The 13,536-nt window shown below is 36.6% G+C and overlaps 1 protein-coding gene across 1 annotated transcript in view; it reads left to right on the top strand.

The window, feature by feature from the left end:
* ADGRG6 (adhesion G protein-coupled receptor G6) overlaps positions 1-13,536 on the top strand; it is a 168,879-nt gene that overhangs the window by 127,703 nt on the left and 27,640 nt on the right. The window contains 3 exon segments of the mRNA XM_036768775.1: positions 2,913-3,032; positions 5,362-5,404; positions 6,916-7,022. Of these exon segments, the coding sequence (XP_036624670.1) occupies positions 2,913-3,032; positions 5,362-5,404; positions 6,916-7,022 (270 nt within the window).

Raw genomic sequence — 13,536 nt, 5'->3', positions numbered from 1 at the left:
AAAGTGGGCTTGATGTTCATTATTGATATGAATTATTCTTTAATTAATTGCTTATGTACAATCAGACCACTGATTTGTTAGAGCAGAAGTCAGAATTATTAAAAAAGACTTAAAAGAATAATAATGAGGAAAAAGATATACCATACAATTGAAATAACTCAATCCTGAACTACTTAGATGGGTAATTAAAAATGAAAAATAGGCAAAGGATAATAGAAGTGACATCAATAGCTATTAAAATAATTTTATATAGAGGTTTAACTGATATCATTTGTCACAATAAGAAGACCAAGAAAGTCCATAAAATTCTATTTTTAGTAAATATATGACTTGTGAAGAGGGAGATGGTAGTCACAGTCAATACCAATTTAGAATATACTCTCATTTGTAAAGTATTATGAAGGATGATGGGTGACTCTGAGCAGTATTGTCTCATAAAAAGAGAGATCTTCACAAGACTTGGCTACTCATGAATGGAGTACATACATTTGTGATAAGGGTACTTGTAGGGAATAATCAGGCCTTGGAAAGTGAAATTATAAACTATATTTTTGCTGTTTCCAAATTGACCGAATGATGTAGACTAGAATACAAAAAGAGACCAATGTCTATTGTGTTCATTATTTGAGAAAGCATTTGATTTATTACAGCAAAATGTTTCCCTTAAGGCTCTCTTCTAATAAGATGTCTCCTACCAAACATCAAATCCATTCAAGATTCCTTGAAAGATACTATGGAAAAAATGCTACTTAATAATTCTCTGATCATAAACATCAGATTAGGAATAAAACAGGAAAATATATCCTGGTCAGAAATGTTCAGTGTTGTGACAGAGGTGATCCAGCACAGAGTCCAGATTGAGGAGTATTTGTGGATGGTGCAGTCCTCCAGAGGTTCCCATGATAACAATGATATTGTGCTGGTTTTCAAGTAGTCTGGGAAGATTACAGAAGACATCCTTAACAACTCAAGAGTTTGGCTTGATCATCTGCACAGGAAAGATCAAGTGGTTGAAGAACATCTGTTTCCCTGATTACAGCAGGCATCTGGTTGGACAACCTGTAAAGCTGCCCCACCTACACATTATTATGTATAGGTGAGACAGAAGAAACCAATAGATGGGAAGCTGGTCTCATGGTTGAAGAAAAAGAGATCAGGCTGGATGAAATTGTAAAACTCCTTTGTTGATCCCAAGTTTCTCCTAGAAATAAAGTTTAATCTTTTCAATACCAGCTTTCTACTACTGTAGCTATATGGCTGCAACCCCTGGAACAAAACATTCTTTGGAGAATTGAAAATAAATATGAAGAAGGTAGAGGAGAGGTGCATTGTGGTTATGAGCAATGCAACACAAATCTTCTTTGAGTTGCTTCAAAGAATAACAGGATTGAAAAACATGATCAGAGAAATTTAGAGTAGGGACATAGGCTGATCAGGTACAAGAGATGACAAGGGGGCAGTCTGAGAGTTCCATTGCTGTCCTTGTGATGTTAAAAGAAAGTGAGGAAGGCTTATGGTAGACTCTTCTTCCCTCCACCCCCATGCCACCCGTTATCCCCCCTCTTTCATAGCAGAATTGTGAAAGAACATAGCAGAATTGTGAAGGAACGTGGGCAAGAGCTGCAAGAGGGAAATCATAGTATACTCTTGACGATCTACCCTGCCCCCCTTCTCCTATAGATGTGGAAACTGAGGATCAGATAAAGTAATAATTCTGTTACTTAACTGTTACACTATAAGTAAAACACTTTTTAAATAACAAGTACTTTTTAAAAAAAATGCCTCCTATGGACCAGGCTAGGCAGCTTGGTCGCACAGTGGCTAAAGCACCAGGCCTGGAGTCAAGGAAGACCTAAGTTCAAATCCAGTTTTAGCAGTTACTAGCTACATGACTCTGGGCTAGTTACTTCATCCTGCTTGCCTCAGTTTCCTCATCTGTAAAATGAGCTAGAGAAGGAAATGGCAAACCACTCCAGTATCTTTGCCAAGAAAAACCAAAATGGGGTCATGAAGAGTCAGACATAACTGAAAAACAACTCAACAACAATGGGCCAGGCACAGCAACAGTTCCTGTCCTGTCCTGTTGTCTGAGGGATCATAGATTTAAAGCTAGAAGGGATGTCAGAGACCAGTTATGTAGAGGTTAACTGACTTAACCAGGGTTACACAGGTAGTAAGTGTCAGAAGTAGGATTTGAAGCCAGGTCTTCCTGATGCCAAGACCAGTGCTCTATGCACTGCATTATGCTTCCTCTATACGAAGGAATAGCTTTGAGGAGACATCTTGATGTTTCAAGTGCCAGCCATTTCCTTTTGAAGCGTAAGTTAAATCACTCAGTTCTGGGATTAAAACTTTAAATCTTAGATTATATATCTGTCAGAAAGAACAATTCAAACTTTTTAGTCAGTAATTGATCCACTAAAATTACATTTCAATGTAATCCATTAGTAAATGTGTCAAGTGGTTGGTATGAATATAAAAGCCAGACATTTTAAAAAATTATACCATGATTCCTTTCTACTTAGAAAAATAATTTCTCCAAAAGATAAGCAGTCTCATTTTTTTTTCATGGTTAAGGAAATGATGTAACTGTTCGCACCTTTTTATGAGTTTTAATTGTTTATGAGTTTGCATTGTATAAGTTGTAACTGGCCTCAAACGTAGTCATTTAGAGCAAAACTTCATGACAGTTGCCTTACGTGTTCTCCCTGCGTCTTTATGATAATAAGGGAAATAGCAGAACACCATGAGGAAAGTCTGCAATTTGATCTTATAAACAGGACGTTCTTATAATGGGAGATCTTAAGTGAAAAAGTTGCTGACTATTTGCTTATTTTGGAATGGCACAATAAAATAAAAGTGTGCACTTGGACTAGTACATGTAAGGTATTATTTTTTTTCCTCTTTAAAAGGATGTAGAAACTCAACGAGACAAACTGGTGAGCTATGTGATGGCGTGCAGTATTGGAAACATTAGTATCCGGGATCTTCAGGAACCTGTCCAGGTTATAATCAAACATACACGAAACCAGGTAAGAAAATGTCTTGGGCAACACGTCTCCAAGTATAGAGATGATCAGATTTACACTATCTCAGAGGGTTGTTGGGAATCTGTCCAACGACCTGTGGGGTAACCTGTACTTTTCCAGAATAAAGAAAGGAGCAGCAGGAAGCTACGAACTCTGGGAATTTTGCCTGGTGTCCTTACATCATGGGAAATTGGCAACTTTCTTTGGTGGTGGGGGTGAGGGGTAGCAGTCCAAATGATGGCAATGAAAGCCAGCAGGAGGAAGAGATTGAAGAGAAAATATTTTGAAGGTTGGATGACTCTCTTTAGATAAATACAGATGTAAAACCTGCCTAACTGCAGGTTTGACTTTAAAAGAATTTCCGTTAAAAATAAGAATACAAGTGAATATAGATAAATGAGAAATATAGTAGAGGTGCCACTGAAATATTGAGGCTGTTTAAATGTGGAGTTCATGCTCCTTGAGCATCATGGTATTGTGGAAAGAGCACTGGACTTAAAATCAGGAGACCTTATTTCTAGACCCGCCTCTTCTACTTAGTAGCCATGTGACAACCACTGGCAAGTCTGAGCGCCTAGGTAGTCTAGGCTATATGTGGTCATCGTCATTGTCATCATCTTCTACTTCTACTTTTTTTCTTTTTCCTCTTCTTCTACTCCTTCCTCCTCCTTCCTCCTCCTCTTTCCTTCTTCTCCTTCCTCCTACTCCTCTTTCCTCCTCTTCCCCCCCGCCCAAGTCATGTATGTTACACTGCTTCCAACATTTACTCATCCAGAGAGGCTGATAAAAGAGCTGCTCAAGAATAGGTTGGTTTTGTGACAAGTAAGGATTTTTGTTTTTCAGTAAGAGTTTCTTTAAAATTGTGAATCCAATCTAACCCAACCCAGCAACTTATTTAAGTGCCTATTGTGTGCAAAGCACTATGCCAGGAGCTTGAAATAGAAAGACATAAAAAAAGAATAGTCCCTCATCCCAAGGCACTTACATTTTACGGGGGAGATACTAGAGTCTAGTAATCAAGGTCTAAATTTTCACACTTGGAGACCTGATTCTGTCATTTTACCTTCCCTCAGTTCAGGCATTCTTAACCTGAGATCCATGAACTCTCAAGGAATCTGTGGATACATTGCAGGATGTCTGTGAAGCTGAGTGGGAAAAAATATATATCTTTATTTTCATTAACTGAATTTAACATTCCATTATGAATTTAAAATTATATATATACATATATAGTGTATCTGCATATGTATATGTATAGATACACATATACACACATATACACGTGTATATGCACACTATATATGTGTGTATGCACATAGAGGTATGTGCATACACACATAATACCTGCATGCATGCATACATACACATGGGTTTTTTCTTGAAAGGAGTCTATAGGCTTCACCAGACTACCAAAGGAGACTGTGGCATTAAAAAAAAGTTAAGAACCTCTACTTTAGTTCAGTCTTGTCATTTGTAAAAGAAACATGGACATTTTATTGGGGAAAATAAAATATATTCTAAGAACTTTGTTAAATATCAGTCAGTCAGTAAGTATTATATTAAGCACATGCTTGTGCCAGGCCCTGTGCCAAGTGCTAGGATACAAAGAAAGGCAAAAACAATACCTGGTCTCGAGGAGCTCATCATCTAATGAATTAGTAATGTCAATAATTATAGTAGACTGAGGATTTTGTAACAAGAGTAATAGTAACAAGTTACATTTTTATAGCCCTTTGCAAGCTTAACGCCCTTTTCATCATCTAATGTAACTCTTACAATATTATTGAGGAATAGGAAATACCAGTATTATGGCTATCATTATTATCATCATCATATTTCTTTTTATAAATATAATTTGGATTGTATTTGTAATTATAATTTGAGATTATATCCAATTACATTTGGGATGCTGGTGCTTAGACAAGTTAAACAAATTATCAGTTTTCCTGGGTCACTCAAATGTTAAGTGGCAGGGTCAGAACTCAGCAGGTCTCTTGATGCCAAGTCTACAGTTTTTTTGGGAGGAGGTTGGGGGAAGGGGAGCTGTTCTACCATAGTATATCAATTTTTCATTAGATTCATAAAAAGTTGTAATTTTCTGCTTTGAACTAATTAATGCATTCTTCTTTAGTGCCCATATTAGATTGAACACCAAGGGTTCTGGTTGAAGGTCGCTTTCTTCTAGGTTTGTTATATGGCATTCTTATATGGCTTTAATGTGGTTAATATCGATTCTCCTTTTTCCTTTTCTGTGAAAACCTTAAAATCCAATAATTTCTGAATGATTTCACCTAAACACCTTATTACATGTTTTGTGCTTATGTTTATTCAGGTACTCCATCCCATCTGTGTGTTCTGGGATTTGAATAAAAACAGTAAGTTTAAAAATAAATGCTCCCTGTTTGTTTTTCCAGTCTGCACTTTTGATTTCATTATTGCAGGGGTCTCTGAGTGAGAAAATTCTCTCCATCAATGGATATTAGCAACTACTCTGCAATTCTTAGTCTTATAAATTTGCTAAGTAACTTGTGAGTAGACAACCAATTGTAAGAAGCAGGTCTTAAACCTGCGTCATTCTGGCTCTATATGAACTTTGCCATGTTGCCATTTAAATTGGTACTATTTTTTTTTACTGAATTACATCATTAACGTGGTGATGTGACTGTATGTATTGAAAAAAACATTTTAGGTGGATAGAATGGATAGATGTGACTGTATGTATTGAAAAAAACATTTTAGGTGGATAGAAGAGTCAATTCTGTTTTATTTTATCTCCTTAATGTTGAACCCAAAGCAAAACACACACACACACACACACACACACACACACACACATATACAACTAGCCCTCCTATAGGATCTGATGATAATAAGTTCTAAGGTTCAAAATAAATGTCTTATCTATTCTTCTTCCATAGGCTTTTAGATACTTCAAGTCTTGTACACAATTCTCCAGGACTTATTGGACAAGGGCATAGTACAATGAGAGTATTACTTTTCTTAATTTATACATTTTTATGAAGCTTAAAATTGCATAAACATTCTCTAGGAATGACGTCAACTAAAAACTTAGGTATTTTCACATGAACTGCAAAATCATACATCTCCTTACTTTGTCCTTGTAAGATGTCTTCCTTACTACTCCAATAGTAACCATAAAACAGGGGTTCTTAAACTTGTGTGTGTGTGTGTGTGCATTTTGGTGAAGCCTGCAGACCTCTCTTAGAATTTTTTTTTAGATAATTGAAGGAAATGCCAAATTTCAGTTGGATGCTAGTGAAAATGAAGATGTAAGTTTTTCTCCATTCAAGTCCATAAATCCCCTGAAAACTATCCATGGCCTCTGGTCCCCAGGTTAAGAACCCCTTCCTTAAGAAATTGTAAGGGATAATGGAATTAATTTTTGGCAAAAATAGGGGAAAGTAGAGAAAGGAAGTAATTGAAAATTAGCAGCAGATCTTTCTTATACTTTTCCAAAAAGCCTAAACATTGGCTAAATGTTTCTGTATTCCTTCTGTTTTTATCTAGTTTATTCAAGAGTACTTGCAATGTCTAAAATTTCTAATTTCACAGGTTATCTTTAGAGGTCAGAAAACAATAGGGTGCCCTTCACCATGGAACTGCATTCATAGTATCTTAGCTTTAAAGCTGGAAGGCACTTCTGAGATCCTCTAATCTGACCCTTCTCCACCCCCCCCCCCAATTTAAAGAAGAGGAAATTGAAACCCAGAGAGGTAAAGTTGACTTGCTCCAGTTCACATAGTTGCTCAGTGGCAGTTCCAAGATTTGAACTCAGGTTGTTTGACTCCATATCCATTGCTCTTTCCATGACACCCCACTCTATTTACTAATATTGTTAATAATTTGTGTTGCATTACTTCTACAGAAGGTTTTGGTGGCTGGAACACATCAGGCTGTGTTGCACACAAAGATTCAAATGAAAGTGAGACAGTGTGCTTGTGTAACCACCTCACTCACTTCGGGGTTCTCATGGTGAGTACAGAATTGCTTCCTTGTTTCTAAAATCATGATTCCCTTTGGAGCACTGTCTTTTCAGATCACATCTTGTAGCAATTCTTTCATACCCTTCTCATTGTTCTTCCACACTCAGAATATTGGCTCTAAATGAAGAATACTATGAAAACCAGTATGAATAATTGTTGAGTAACTATTACAAGGGAAAGCCACCTGTTTTGTTTCTTTGAGATAATAATTTTTAAAAATGCAGTAATATAAAAGGTCATATAAACAAAGAAAGAAGTAATGAAACCCCTGAATCTTGAGAAAAGTACTAGGAATCTCTAGAGTTTTGGAAGAAGGAAAAGGAAAATAGAAAGAACACACCCATGATAAAGCAAAGATTAATGTTTTTCCAATGGAAAGAAAAAAAACAGTGGAAGAAAACTCTTACGTTACATCATTATAGCTTTGTTCAGAAGACTTCTTTTTAATACTAAAAATAAGTTTAGGACTCTGGGATTGCATAATACCCCAGTAGCACAGATAATGAAAAAGGTAAATGCAGTGTAAATGAAAGTTATTCTCAAAGAGAAGGCACTAACAGCAAATAATGTAAAAATGCTTTTTGTAGCAGGTGGCATTTGGACTGAGTCAGGAAGCCATGGAAGCTAGGAGCCAAGGTAAAGAGGGAGAGACACATGCGAAATAGCCAGTTCAAAGGCACAAAGTCAGAACATTGAGTTTCCTGTGTGAACGACAACAGTTAGATCAGTGTTGCTGAATCATAGAGGGCAGACAGTGGAATAAAGCTTAAGATTAGAATGTTAGGAAAAGGCTCAGTTAGGAAGGATGCTAAGTGACAAACAGAGGATTTGATATTCAATTCTGGAGGTAATAGGGAACCACAATAGTTTATTGAATAGGGAAACGCGATGGTCATTGTTTTATTAGGTATTTTTGTATTAGGTCACCTTTGTATTAGGAAAGTCATTTTGATTGTTTCTGTGATTTGTTGTTTGATCCCCTCATTCTTTAGGATTAGATGAGTTGATTTCCAATTAATTTTTAGTCTGTCTTTCCATGGCCCTTTATTTCATGTAATTTTTATTGCATCATGATCTAAAAAGGACCCACTTAATATTTCTGCCTTTCTGCATTGGATTGTGAGGTTTTTATGCCCAAGTGCATGGTCAATTTTTGTGCAGAAGCCATATACCACTGAGAAAAAGGCATATTGCTTTCTATCCCCATTCAATTTTCTCCAGAAGTCTACCATACCTAACTTTTCTAAAATTCTATTTATCTCCTCAACTTCTTTCTGTGGTTAAATTTATCTAGTTCAGAGAAGGGGAAGTTGAGATCCCCTACTAGTATAGTTTTGCTATCTATTTCAGTGTAACTCCTTTAACTTCTGCTCTAAGAATTTGGATGCTATACCATTTGGCGCATATGTATTTAGTAATAATATTACTTCATTGTCTATGGTGCTTTTAGCAGGATATAGTTTACTTCCTTATCTCTTTTAATTAGATCTGTTTTTGCTCTTTTGCTGTGTCTGAGGTCAGTATTGCTACCCTTGCTTGTTTTTCACTTCAGATGAAACATAATATATTCTACTCCAGCCTTTTACCTTTACTCTCTGTGTATCCCTCTGTTTCAAATGTATTTCTCATAAACAACATATTTTAGGATTATGGTTTTTAATCCATTCTGCTGTCTGCTTCCATTTTATGGGAAAGTTCATCCCATTCACATTCTCTATCCACCCCTTCCCTTTTCTTTCCCCTTTAGGAAAGTCATTTTGGCAGTTAAGTGGAGGATGGATTGGAGTGAGGAGACACTTGTATCAGGGAGACCAGTTAGAAGGTGATACCACACTGCCTCCATAGGCACTTGAAATGCTTATGAAATGTGAACTAGATGTGATAGTTGGTTAAGGTAGTGAACCTGATTGTTCACATAGATCTGGAGAGGCAGTGATATGGGAGCTCTGCCTCATTCTTTGATCTCTTGTATACCTTTATTTCTGCCAGACCTGAATGGATGATAACAAGAGGAAAGGCTAAAGAACACCTAGTGCTGCCTGGGGGCCTGTTATTAATTTGGCCTCTGATCTATCACCACTTAGCCTGACCAAATTTCATGGGTTCATGATATGTTCTAACACCTTTAGGCCTTAAGTGTCTCAAGGGAAAACAACAAAACATAAATAAAAAATTACAAAATATAGAAAAGAATATTTTTGTTGCTCTCTGAATATAAAAGAAATCTATTCTTTACTTTCAAAACTATGTTGACCTATAAAATGCCAACCTTTTTTTCCCTTTTGAAAATGAGCCGGCCTTTCCTGAATAGTGGAAAATCCCTCAATTTCCCTAGATTTCCTATGCCTTATAAAATAGACTCATTCTTTTATTTCCATGCAGATATATTTTGGTTCACAGTCAATTCTTCCAGGAAAGTTATATTCTTTACAAGAGTTAATGCAGAAACATATGCTTTGGTTTAACTGGTTTAAATTTGCAAGTTTTAAAAACCCTTATAAATATGTGAAATACTAGATGAGATGGCAGGAACATAAAAATCTCTAAGATGATTTGTACCCCTGCTGAAAGAAAAAAATCTCTCCCTGATCCACTGTTTTTTTTGTTTTTTTTTAAACATTCAAAGTTCATTTTTTCAGTTAACAAACATTAATTTTTCTCTTCTCTTCTCCCCTTCTTGATTGAGAAAAGGCAAAGAAAAAAGAAAAAAATGCATAATTAAGAACAAATTCACACACTGGCCATATGAAATGTATGTCTCATTTTCAAGATATATAAGGAACTGATGTGAATTTATAAGGAAGCCAACAACTTAAATGAAATAAATTTATGTTTAGATTTTCCCCAATTAACTGTTGCTCTTCTGATGTTACCTTCAGCCTATATGCCCTTTTAAAAATTAATTTTATTTTTTCATTCAACAAAAATCTACCTTTTTATTCCTGCTTTCTCTCTTCCCATTGAAAAAGAAAGGAGAACAAAACCCTAGCAAAAATATACATAATCAAACACAACAAATTCCCATGTTGGCCACGTCCAAGAAAAAATATATCTCAATCTGTATTCTGGGTCCATCACCTCTCTGTCAGGAACTGATTAACATTGACTTGATTTTCTGGAATCATGATTGGTTATTGCCTTGATTAGAGGTCCCTACCCTCTCTATAAGAAAGAGGGTGATGAGAGAGGAGTGTGTTCAATACAAGTACCATAGGTTTAATGCAATCTTCTTCAGCTCCCCTCTTCTCTTTCCTTTATCCACAAACCAGTAGCAGGTCCTTATCGTTGCTTTCCTTTTAAACTCTTCTTTGTTATCTACCCTCCTTGTTTAGAGTTTGTTCAACTAGAACTAATCCCTCTCTTAATATCGCCTCCTTTTTATTTGCCCCTCCTTCTCCCTCCTGTTTAGTATGTGTGTGTGTGTGTGTGTGTGTGTGTGTATATATATATATATTTCTGCACTCAACTATTTGTACTCTTCTGTCCTTTGACAAGGTCAGCTGAAAGTGGGATACAGTTGTCACCCATTCCCACCAGTCCTAACTCTGTACTTGCAATCTTCTGCCTAAACACTTACATTATATGAGATGATTTCCTCTACTTTTTCTCTCTTTCCCCCTTCTTCTACTGAATTCCTTTTTCCTTTCTTTTAAGATCATCAAAACCTTTTTTTAAAACTACTCTTATCTTATTAGACTCCCTCTATGACCCCTGATGGTAATAGGATTTTCAGGAAGAGAAAGAGAGATATATCATCTCCCCATACCGGTATAATAGCTAATAATACTAGCTAACATTTATATATACATAGTACTTACTATGTACCAGGCACTTGCTAAGTGCTTTATGATTATTAACTCATTTGATCCTCACAACAGCCCTGTGAGGTAGGTGCTATTACTATCCCCATTTTGCAATTGAAGAAACTGAGGTAGACAGAAATGACTTCCCCAGGGTCATACGGCTAGTAAGTGCCAGAGGCTAGATTTAGATGTAAGTCTTCCTGATTCTGTGCCTGGTGGTCTATCCACTGCATTATCCCTCGTGAATGTTTCCTTATATTTACAATTTTTATCTTTTTTTTGATTATTGTATTTATATTTCAGAGTTTTTAAGCAACTTTGGTCTTTTCTTCAGGAATTCTTAGAAGTCTTTTATTTCATTATGTGTCCATTTTGCCCTCTATATGATTATGTTCTGGTTAAATTATTCTTGGTTATAAGCTTGTATCATTTGCCTCCTGGAATATTGTATTGTAAACTCTCTCTTTATAGTGGTTTTGCTAAAAATTGTGTGATCCTAACTGGGGCTCCTCAATACTTGAATTCTTTCTGGCTGCTGACAATTATTTCCTTGACCAAGAAGTCCTGGATTTTAGTTATACTGTTCCTCATAGCTTTCATTTGGGGATTTCTTTCGAGAGGTATGGTCACTTTGCCCTGTGGTTCCAAGATATCTGGGCAATTTTACAATGTCTTGAAATGTTATGTCTAGGTTTTGGATTTATTTTGTTTTGTTCATAGCTTTCAGGTAGTCTATCAATCTTAAATTATATCTCCTTGATCTGTTTTCTGTTTAGTTGGTTTTTTGCCTTGAGATAATTTATATTTTCTTCTATTTTTTCAATTTTTTAACTTTGTTTTAATATTTTTCTCATAAGAATCATTAGTTTCTATGTGGTCTGTCCTAATTTTCAGGGAGTTTGTTACATAGGTAAGATTTTTGTTCCAATCTTTTATTTCTCTTTCCAGTTCTTTCTTCCATAGTTCTTATTTCTTTTTTAGTGTTTTTCCCTCTAACACTCTAATTTCATTTATAAAAATATACTTGATACTTTAAAAAATCTTTTTTGCTTCATCCCTTCTGAGAATTCTGGTTGAATTTGTGCCTTAACTGTGTTTTTCTTTGAGGCTTTGTTTATAGATGTTTTAGAGTAATTCTCTTCTTCGGAGTTTGTGTCTTTAGTGTCTTTGTCTGCCTTTTTAAGGCAGGGGTTTTGTTTCCTTGCTCATTCTTCAGATTACCTCCTGACTTTGGATTTTAGGTCAGGGCTGGGCTCTGTGTACTTCTGGAGGGAATATTGAGGCTCACCTTGTGTCCTCTAGGTTCTGGTTGCTACTTTCCTGGGTATTGGGTATTATGTGATTCCAGGATCTTTGGGATGTCTCAGTGTGGGGACCTGCAATCTTTAATGCTCCCAAAATTATGTAATTCAGAGCAAAGTCTGACTGCTGCCCTCGTGGTCTGAGTACTCTGAGTTCTTAGCCCAAGTTTGGATCTAAGCAACATACCTATAGGCTTGTCTGTTGGACATCCAGTAGGCTACTGCTGCACTCAGTCACATTCAGCCATCTGGGAAGTTCTATTGTTTCAGAATAACAGGACTATTGACTGTCCCTTGGTCTGGGATTCTTGCCCCAGTTATTACTCTACAGGATTTACACCAGGCTGGAACTGAGACTGAGCTCCATTCCTGGTGTCTGAATCACTTAGCTTCTGCTTCCTGCTTCATTCTCTCCTTGCTTGGTATACAGCCTAGGTCCTGGAACCACTCCTCACCCTTTAATGTTACCTCTAGATAGTTCCCTTCCAGAGTCCACACTGCATCTATCATCCAGTACTGAATAGCAATCAGCAGAGCTAGCAATTGGAACCTGTTCCTACTCCTTCCATAAGGTCAGCCCTCACCATACAAGATCTCAGACCCCTTCTGCCATAGTGCACAACTACAAGCAGGTCCTTGGTTTCAGGCCTGTCTTCTGCCTTCTTTCTGGAAAGCACACCCCTGGTTAGAGCCAGTCTGCTTTGTCCATAGTCCTCTCTGTCACCTTATGCCAACCTGGGCTGGAAAAATGACTCACTATGACTTTTTTTTTCTTGAATTTCCTAATCAGAATTTGATCCAGTACTTTTCCTGGAGCTTTGTGGAGGAGTTACAGGAGAGAGCTAGGCTGTAATACATACTTTCACCCTGCCATCTTGGCTGATCTCCAAAGCAAAGAATTTTAAAGTTTGGTATCACAGTAACCTTGGATGGCCGATTTGTTCATGTATTGTTTTAATTTCATTATGAATTTGCTCTGAGTCGTGCTTTGCTTGCTAGCATCATGTAATACAGTAGTTTTTTACGTTTATAAGGATATGAATTTTTTCAGTCAACTCCTTCCCTCTTTCCACTGTGACTACTTTTATGGGGCCATGGAGGGTGGGAAGCAAAATTTTCCAAAATTTATCCTGTCTTATACTATACCCGAGAAAGATTTAGTTCATGTTTAGCCTTTCCAGACCACCGGGGCTTTGCTAAGAATCTTTCCTAGGTTTCTGTTAAGGATCCTTATTCCCTTACATAAGACACCTTCAGGGCCTCCATGGTCTCTTTATGCATTTTAACATTTGAGAAGGTACTTGAAATTTACAGCATAGTCACACTGGGTACCTTTATTCCCAGTACTTATAAAGTATTTGCTTCCTTGGCTATGTTGTTTTATAGTAGAGGCTGGTTT

The sequence above is a fragment of the Trichosurus vulpecula genome, chromosome 7 (genome assembly GCF_011100635.1).
Source record: "Trichosurus vulpecula isolate mTriVul1 chromosome 7, mTriVul1.pri, whole genome shotgun sequence".
NCBI lineage: Eukaryota > Metazoa > Chordata > Mammalia > Diprotodontia > Phalangeridae > Trichosurus > Trichosurus vulpecula.
This window is presented reverse-complemented; position numbering and strand designations above follow the sequence as displayed.